Raw genomic sequence first — 10000 nt, 5'->3', positions numbered from 1 at the left:
TGCCACAGCTGGATGGGGCCACTTCCTGTGGAGCAGCAGAGGTCAAAGGTCAACCACAGTCAATGATGAGTGAGTGTGTGTCTGTATTCATGTGTGTGAGCGAGTGTGTGACAGTGTGCGTGTATTTGTGTGTATGAGTATGTGTGTGCATATTTGTGTGTGTGTGTGTGTGTGTGTGTGTGTGTGTGTGTGTGTGTGAGTCGCACCAGTGAATCCGGCGAGCACCGCTGCAGGTATGACGGGTCTGCCGGTCTCCTGCGTCTGGTTTCTCTCCTGCACGTAGTCTTTGAAGGATCGTCCGTGTTTCTGGAGGCCCAGCGGCAGCAGATCCTCCTCGAAGCTGTCGTAGGACGGCACGCGCTGGGCGTCCGCGAGCGACGAGTGGCTTCCCCAGGAGCGCAACACACACTCCTCTGCGCTCTCCACGCTCTCCTGCGACGCCTGCTCTCCGGATGAGCCTGAACACACACACACACACACACACACACATGTCAGCACACAGGCTCTGGTACTTTATGAATAATCACATCACTCAGCTGTAGTGCACTTCTCAAAGCAGTCTAGTGTATGAGGACGATTAGTTCAGCTGCTGTTTATAACCTCCAGTGTTGATGATGAACAATGAGGACGCTCTCATGCCACACTCAGTGATCCAAGCTCAATTGTGCCCTTACTAGTGCACAAACTCATGCACACTAACTACTGATGAAGAAACCTAGGGAGCTAGTGTGCTGATGGAGACGCCGCTGTTCTCGTGAACAGTTAAACCCAGCTCTCGTGTGTGAATGCGGGACTCTGACCTGCCGTACGGAGCTGTGGAGTGTTTTTGGTGAACTCGTGGCTCCTGTAGCGGACGCTGACCGTGCTGAGCTGAGGTTTAGCACAGGCTGAGAGCTCCGCGGCGGACGCTAGCAGAGCCGCATCATCAGACGTCTGGAAGAGCTCTCGCAGGAGACTACTGTGAGGATCCGGAGCCGTCAGAGAGCAGTCGTCCAGACTGAGACCTGCACACACGCACACACACACACACACATCAGTCAGACACAAACACTCTATCATGAGCAGTGCCTACAGTAATAATAACACAGCCTGAGATCAGATCAGCTTCCAGCCTTTGAGATGTTCTCCTGTTGGCCTTTCTCTATCCTCAAGCTCTTCTGAAAGCAGGCTGTGATGAGAGGAAAGGTTTTCACAGGCTATGATGATTTCTATAGGCACTGTACATCAGACTAAAGCTTGGTGTGTGTGTGTGTGTGTGATCAGTAGGTGTACACTGACAGAAACAGGGACTCACACTGGTGAAAACACACCGATACCAAAGACTGATACTCAGAGACGTCACTGACAGAGCTTATTCAGCACACACACAACATCACAAGGAAATCACAAACCCAAAGTCAGCAGTGTGGAAATATTTCACAACTAATGATGACAACACACACACACACACACACACTGCTAACGTCCCTCCGCGACTATATCAAAAGCAGAACTTTAATATGAGTACTGAATTACAAAGTCAATATAAAAGGGAGAAATGCTGGAGTCAGACGTACACAGAAGCTGTCCTCAAATAATTAATCTGACTGAGACATCACTGTGAAAACTGACCCACCCCAGATAAAGTATTGGTATCAGCGAGTACAAGAAGAACAGAGATATCCAAATGTGTTTAAAACTGGTATCAGTGCATCCCTGCTAATCAGAATATAGACTCTATCTACTCACACTATCATTACTAGCCCCGCCCCTTACTGCTGATTGGCTGATGTGTGTTTTGAAGCTCAATACACCTGTGTCTCTGCAGCAGAGTTGACCTGCGCACACACTCTGCTGTGCCTGACAGCTAATATACAGGTGAACACACCTCAGTGACGGTCGGCGTGTGTGTGTGTGTGCGTGTGTGTGTGTGTGTGGTGATGAAAACACTCACTGCTGGGCCAGCTGCAGTCAGACACCTTCAGCTCCTCGTCCTCCACACAGCCTGTAGAAAACACATCCATCAGTCATGAGTGTGTGTGTGTGTGTGTGTGTGTGTGTGTTACTGAAGAACACTCTATATTTGACAGCTTGACAGCTCACTCTGACTTGAGTGTTTTATTCTGCTCTAGATTTCTTCAGAAACTCTATAGGTTTACTCAGAAACGTTTCCCTGCAGGACATTCATTAAAATGAAACCAAAAGAGCAAAGTCTGCGAGTCAGTGTGGTGAATCAGTCTTCTGCTGCGTTACTTCAGACCGTTTGCACATGTGCAGTCACACACTCAGCGTTTTACATAATATTAGCATCATATCTTCACAGAACTTGATCTTCTTCATCTGATATTCTAATGATCTGGTCATGAAGGTGTTTTTTAATGAAATGTATTTTAGAAATATATATGTGTGTGTGTGTGTGTGTGTGTGTGTGTGTGTGTGTGTGTGTGTGCTCCTGGTTCTCAAATGTGGTTATGTTATAGTCCTGTGTTTTGCTGATATCGAACTGAGTTAGTCATTGAGATCCACTTTTAAAACGTCTTACAGAATAAATATAATAATAAACATAATCTAATCCTTTTCGCTGTATCCAGAATTGTATTTTTAGTTTTAACCCACAATCTTTGTTTCAGTGCGTCCCTATTTAAACCCTTCCCACATGGAAAGAACCTATATGAGGATACATGTGCATATATGAAACCTATATTCAGTATATTTGCATATATATAATAATATATATACGCTGTATATATGTCACATATAGGCAAAATTGAGGTGCATATATTGAGGTGCATATATAGGTCTCCTGTATATCTTCTTTATATCCACATATAAGCCCTATATGTACATACAAGATATGTCTCCTATATAGTTCATATCTCACTTGTGCAACTGTCATACATGATACCTATATAATATTTTCTATCATCAAGGCTAAGAGCTAGCTAACTAAGAACTAAAACAAAATGTGAAAATCGTGCGTACGTGCGAACACTTGAAACTGGTATCACATGTAATTGTCCTGTTATGGAATTTAACTATGGCAAATAAGTGCGAGCTGGCACGGAAAGAACCTATTTAAACATATATGTACATATAATATAGGAAAACGTCCAATTTTATATGTCACACACATTAAAAACCTACATCACAAGCTATATTAAACATGTATGTTTCTATATGTTCTTTCTGTGTGTGTTTACGCCAGTATTATTCTACACAGTGACTTTATCTTTCAGTAGTCATTTTCTAGTAAGATGTCAGTGCTTTTACAGATATAGTGTCATGTCTAGAGCACTACAGTGCCTATAGAATCATCACAGCCTGTGCAAGTCTTTCCTCTCATCTCAGCCTGCTTTCCTAAGAGCTTGAGGATAGAGATGTAGAAAGGTGCAGATCAGCACAACAGAAGAGGCTACAGAAACAAACGTGATCTGGAAGCTGAACTGATTTCAGTAAAGGGGTGTGAGGATGATCTATAGGCACTGTAAATCCAGAATCTGTATATAAACTCTGCGCACCTCTCATCATCTGCTCCAGATGCTCCCACAGAATATCCCCCACGAAATCCGGAGCCAGATCCAGGAACCTGTCCTTGCCCAGCTCACAGAGCTCCTGTCCGCTCATGTCGAAGCTGAAGAAGCTGATGTTGGTGAGGCTGAACTCTCCGGACGCCCAGTACAGCCACTGCAGGACCTGCTGCTTCGTCCATCTGCGCGGGTCTGCGGGACACACCGGAGATCAGGCACACTGCACTAGGTCTGTTTACATACACCTGTTTCATGTGCATTTTAGATTATTAATGCAAACACCAAGATGTGCACACATTCTACAAATACAGATTATACACACGACTGAGTAGGATAAACTATTTATCAGATTAGATTATACAGTGATCAGCTGTAGTGAGTAAAGTGTGCGCCTGCGCTTCATTAGGATCTGCACTTCAGTGCTGTGGTGTCTCTCAGATGATCTGACAGATATAAATGTGTGTGTGTGAGGGTCTTTGTGTCATTAATGTTAGTCTGCAGATATAAATGTGTGTGTGTGTGTGTGTGAGGGTCTTTGTGTCATTAATGTTGGTCTGACAGATATAAATGTGTGTGTGTGTGTGTGTGTGTGTGAGGGTCTTTGTGTCATTAATGTTGGTCTGCAGCTCTCCATGTGTCCAGCAGATGTGAAATGTTGTTGTGCTGATTGTAAAAGGCCCCAGTCCTCCATCAGTCCGTCATCACAGTGCTTCAGTATTAATATTCCCTCCAGAACTGTCTTGAGCATCTGTCTGTGCTCCTGTCTCATGCCTCTGAAAGCCACCATGTTCCTTGCGTGTGGTCTTGGTGTTCTGAGGTGCAGCTCATTTATTAGAGGAGAAGAAACAGCACAGTGGAGAATCCCAGCAGTGCAGCAGACTCCACTGCCCTCAGTGATATCTGTGCAGGAGCAGCAGGAGCTGAGGAGGTGATGCTCTCCTGTTCATCACTGATGGAGACGCTCATCTACTCACTGAGATATTCCAGTTTTGCTCATAAATTTAATTGGCATCATTGAATGAAAACACAGCTACTGACACACACACACACACACACACACACACACACCACAGCGGAGAGCAGGACACTCACTGTCAGAGATGCCGCAGATGCGCTGGACTTTGGAGAATCCACTAAAGCTGTCCTTCAGAGCCTGACTGACCACAGCTTTACTGCAGGGCGTCAGCAGAGGAACTGAACACACACCAGCATCTGCAGGACAACACATGATCAGATGATAAGATATGGCAGCCCTGTTTACATCAGCTGCTGAATAACTTTATTTTATTCAGAATAATATCATTCATTCATTCATTTTCTTTTCAGCTTAGTCTCTTTATTAGTCCGGGGTCGCCACAGCGGGATGAACCGCCTCAGAATAATATTATCTTATTGAATTCGTTTATTTAGTTACTTTCCTCTTTCCTTGTTATTAAACTGTTAATTAAAGAGGCTGAGATGTGTTTATAATCCAAGTAATAACTCTAAATTAATGTTGTCATTTGCTGCATTCATTATCATGCAGAAAATCAATCAATAAACCCAGGAGAGTGTTTTAATGAGAGTGTTTTAATACCCTGAGAGAAGCAGTCCAGGCCGGACGGGACCTCCTGAGCCGCCTGCTCCTCCTCTAGAGGACAGAAGCCGGAGAACAGGGACATGGGGTCCTCAAACAGCTCAAACGCTGCCTGACGCTGGGCGAGAAACACAAGAACACACATTAGATTCACACACACACACACACACACACACACACTGATTCAGAAACCCCAGACTGAGTTCAGACCAATGGTTCAGACCGGCACGGGCAGGAAAACCCGAGGACACGCCCTCAGCATGACGTCACCGCTCCAGCGGCACTACCATATATGGCTTTCCTGTTCCGTGCTGGAGCGAACCGCGTGGGCGAGAGGAGCTGACCTCCAATGACATTACAGCAGCTCTGCCCTCGACCAATCAGAGCGGAGCATAGACCCCGCCCTGATCTTATCGACAGAAGAGCTGTCAGTCCAGATGTGTGACGAACACACACACACACACACACTGTTCTCACCTTGAGTGTGTTTCTGAATCCAGGTAAAAGCGGCTCCATCTTACACACTGAGACCTGAAACAGCAGAAACACATTGATCATCAAAGAAACGCTCGCTCATCATCATCATCATCATAACCGTCATCTGTCCCGAACTCAAAGCATCCTATTAGAATAACATAAAGAGCGCGAATCTGGAGCGAATCTAAAGATTCCGTCGATATAGTGATTCACGAATCATGACTCAGTGGTGATCGAGCGCAATCCAGAGAATATGATTCATCTTCATCTTCATATATTAGATTATATAAGAGGAGAACAGATGATAATCCAGAGCAGATTATTATCGATGAGCTGCAGAGATGTTTAACACACACACACACACACACACACTGAGGATGAACATCCGAATCAGAGAATACACTCACTGAATCACAGATGAACCGATGCTGAGGAGTGATCCACTGACCTGTTGAATTCTGCCAGGAATAACTCAATAATCCGCTGTGCTTGAGCTGCAGTGTTTTCCTCCTCTGGTCGATCGGTTAGCTTATATTCCTGACTCGTCTGCGGTGTGTGTGTGTGTGAGAGAGAGAGAGGGTGTGTGTTTGTATATCTGTGTGTGTGATGGTTAGTTAACGCGTTTATCTTGAGTCTCGTCTGTGCGCGCGACTGAATCTCCTGCGCTTATGAGTGAACTGTGGTGATGAGGCGGGAGGAGCTACAGCAATAGCAGAGTGCGCATGCGCAGAGTCACTACTGTATGATAAATGCGTTATTACTGTAATAAACACACCTGAGCACACCTGCGAGAGCAGCACACCAATATACTTAGTGTTTTCATTCATTAAGATGTCTCCTGTTAAATATTAAACGCGTCCTACACCATTATTTCCACATAACAGACAGTGAAATGTCATGTTTAACAATAGTTTCTGTCTAAAACCAGAGTCATTGATAACAGTTGATTTTACTTGTTACACATGTTCTGTGTGTTTACTGTAGTAATTTACATATAATACACTATATGTGGGCAGCACTGTGCCTCAGTGGTTAGCACTGTGGCCTCACAGCAAGAAGGTCGCTAGTTCAAGCCTCGACTGGGTCAGTGTGTGTTTCTGTGTGGAGTTTGCATGTTCTCCCTGTGTTGGTGTGGGTTTCCTCCGGGTGCTCCGGTTTCCCCCACAGTCCAAACACATGCGCTATAGGGGAATTGATCAACTCAACCGGCCATAGTGGATGAGTGTGTGTGTGTGTGTGTGTGTGTGTGAGAGAGAGAGAGAGAATGAGTGTGTATGGGTGTTTCCCAGTGCTGGGTTGCAGCTGGAAGGGCATCCGCTGTGTAAAACATATGCTGGAATGGTTGCCGGTTCATTCCACTGTGGTACCCCTGATAAATAAAAGGACTAAGCCGAAGGGAAATAACATTATATGTAAATATAGTAATATAGTATACATTATTATATGAATGAACCCAAATCATTTATAATAATATATTTTTCGTGAAGACATAATTATTATTATTTTTAATACATTATTATTTCTGTCCATCAGCCACTGGCTTTTGCCCATTTGACAGAAACAAGCTTCTCCTCATTTTAAACAGAAACACATTGAGTTTGAACAGTTGTTATTTCATTTATTTTAATAGGCACAGCTCAGAATAAGTGTGTTGGTTTATTTATTTATTTATAAGCATTTATAAGCATTTATTATTGTTATTTGTTAAGCGAAATGTTGATGAACATTATATATATATATATATATATATATATATATATATGAACATTTTTGTGTATATAAAATCATTTAGCTTTAACACAGTCAACGCAAACACAGAAATGGAAGGCTTCATTAGTTTTATTATTATTAAATTATAAAATTAAACTATTCTTAAATTAATGCACACATAATATTATTGTATTGTAATATAGGAACAATAAGCTTGTAATAATAATATTAAAAACTATTTTACAGAACAACAGTGAATTACAGTATATGTTAATCCTCGTGAGATCAAATTGTAAACAGTTTTTACTTCTCAATGCTCAGAACGCTCTGTGTGATTTGACCAATAGAGTCCACAGGGAACATACAGTTTGTCTCGGGCGCCATTAATCATTTGGGGTGGGGCTAACATTTAGTTAGGGCGGAGCTATTAGTCCTTTGGGGTGGGACTATCAGCCCTTTAGGGCGGAGCTATTAGTCCTTTGGGCTGCAGCAGTCATTAACTAAATAGTAAAATAATAAATATAATAAATATCATCTGAACCATATTAGGCTTCAGTCGGTATGAGCTGCTTAACCACAGAGCTTTCATTTTGACAGACACCTACAGACTGTTGAGCCACACTTTCATTTTCATGGCATGTGAACATTATTCCAAACATTTGAGATAACGTGAGTACATAAGTCAGCAAAATATAGAAGTGTTCTAGTGTTTCTGGATATTTTAATTTAGAAATATTAAAAACGAAGCCTTTAAAAACGAAATATTTCTATATCACACTGGAAACATGATGTGCAAGGCAAGAGTGAGTTTAGTTGTGGTGTTGTGGCACCAGAAACAGCAGGAAGAGCATTTTCAGCAGTTTTTACAATCACTCCATCGCCTTTAATGTTGAGAGATCACACACTCAAGAAGAATGTCAAGGCATCAGCATCAAGAGGACAGAGGTGCTGAGAGAGGGACATGAATATACATTTCACCGCTGTCTGCACATTTGCATATTTACAGACGTGGACAGACAAGATAAACAGGTTTGCGTAAATGAAACCACATGTTGTTCTCAGAGCCCATTGGAGTTAAGTGTATGGAGGACCAGCGTTATCTGTGTGTGTGTGTGTGTGTGTGTGTGTGTGTGTGTGTGTTGTAATTCGCAGTGTTTGTGTGGTGTAACCGCAGGTATCACACTTTCTTCTCTCAGCGTTTATCAGCCATTTCCTCCCACACACACACACACACACACACACACACACACACACACACACACACACACACACACACACACACACTGATTATTCAGTGTGATCGCAGCAGATCTCATATTGTCTGAGTGAGAATGATCAACATGACGGTCATCACTGCAGATCACCACCTGTGAACACACACACACACACACACACACACACACACACACACACACACACACACACACAGAGACTCAAGGTCAAAATGTATAGCCTACAGTTATTGTTATTTTGCGGGAACATTTGGTCCTCAGAATGTAGTGAACACCAGCTCTCTCTCTAACATTTACTAATAACATTTTAGCTAATAATTTTGGCAATTCTGAACTAGTGAGAGGATGGTGTTTAAGAAAAATAAAGTTTATAATATTAATCCAGTAAACTCAGAGTGCAAAAGTTGTTGCTTTGATGTATTTAATACTCAACATAAACATATTTTATTACCAAAGCTTGTCTTACATTGATAACGACTGTTATTAATTATTGCGTATTGTGTTGAAATAATAACTGGCTTCTATATAAACTATAGTAAAACTAACGAGAAGCGTAGATGGACAAGACCATTTTAATTATTGTTAATGTTTTACAGTCAGTTCAGATCTCAACATTTAGTTCCTTGTTGACGTCAGATCTGATTGCTGCTGTGGGAAATTAAGCATTAATCTTCTCAACAAGGTTTTCCTGAACTGCAGTTCTGTGTTTGCTGGAGGTGTGTGTCTTCATGAGCTCTCTGTACACCTTTAGGAAGAGCTTTTATCCCAGATGACCTGATGAGAGCAGACACTGCAGTGGTGTACAGTAATCTACAGTGGTGTACAGTGAGTCTACAGTGGTGTACAGTGAGTCTACAGTGGTGTACAGTGAGTCTACAGTGGTGTGCAGTGAGTCTACAGTGATGTACAGTAAATCTACAGTGGTGTACAGTGAATCTACAGTGGTGTGCAGTAAATCTACAGTGGTGTACAGTGAGTCTACAGTGGTGTGCAGTAAATCTACAGTGGTGTACAGTGAATCTACAGTGGTGTGCAGTAAATCTACAGTGGTGTACAGTGAATCTACAGTGGTGTACAGTGAGTCTACAGTGGTGTGCAGTGAATCTACAGTGATGTACAGTAAATCTACAGTGGTGTACAGTGAATCTACAGTGGTGTGCAGTAAATCTACAGTGGTGTACAGTAAATCTACAGTGGTGTGCAGTAAATCTACAGTGGTGTACAGTGAATCTGCAGTGGTGTACAGTAAATCTGCAGTGGTGTACAGTAAATCTACAGTGGTGTGCAGTGAGTCTACAGTGGTGTGCAGTGAATCTACAGTGGTGTACAGTAAATCTACAGTGGTGTGCAGTGAGTCTACAGTGGTGTACAGTGAGTCTACAGCGGTGTACAGTGAGTCTACAGTGGTGTACAGTAAATCTACAGTGGTGTACAGTAAATCTACAGTGAATCTACAGTGGTGTGCAGTGAGTCTACAGTGGTGTACAGTGAATCTACAG

General features: G+C 42.7%; 2 protein-coding genes across 3 annotated transcripts in view; one reads left to right on the top strand and one right to left on the bottom strand.

The window, feature by feature from the left end:
* ets2 (v-ets avian erythroblastosis virus E26 oncogene homolog 2) overlaps nt 1–6226 on the bottom strand; it is an 8098-nt gene extending 1872 nt beyond the window's left edge. Inside the window, exons 1-9 of one of the 2 annotated variants that reach the window (XM_056467575.1) lie at nt 5967–6226; nt 5560–5613; nt 5083–5200; nt 4599–4718; nt 3498–3698; nt 1934–1984; nt 801–1004; nt 207–458; nt 1–25 (exon numbers count right to left, since the gene is read on the bottom strand). The exon at nt 1–25 is cut by the window's left edge and continues 94 nt beyond it. In XM_056467575.1, coding sequence (XP_056323550.1) covers nt 1–25; nt 207–458; nt 801–1004; nt 1934–1984; nt 3498–3698; nt 4599–4718; nt 5083–5200; nt 5560–5598 — 1010 coding nt within the window. In that variant the 5' untranslated portion in view covers nt 5599–5613; nt 5967–6226. The remainder of the gene's footprint in view (nt 26–206; nt 459–800; nt 1005–1933; nt 1985–3497; nt 3699–4598; nt 4719–5082; nt 5201–5559; nt 5614–5966) is intronic. The other variant, XM_056467573.1, reaches the window with a different exon arrangement.
* erg (ETS transcription factor ERG) overlaps nt 3651–10000 on the top strand; it is a 33539-nt gene continuing 27189 nt past the window's right edge. The window contains exon 1 of the mRNA XM_056467567.1: nt 3651–3735. The gene's annotated coding sequence lies outside the window, so the exon portion shown is untranslated. The remainder of the gene's footprint in view (nt 3736–10000) is intronic.

Source organism: Danio aesculapii, chromosome 10 (genome assembly GCF_903798145.1).
Source record: "Danio aesculapii chromosome 10, fDanAes4.1, whole genome shotgun sequence".
Classification (NCBI taxonomy): Eukaryota; Metazoa; Chordata; class Actinopteri; order Cypriniformes; family Danionidae; genus Danio; species Danio aesculapii.
The sequence above is the reverse complement of the archived record's forward strand: the minus strand, read 5'-3'. Positions and strand labels throughout refer to the sequence as shown.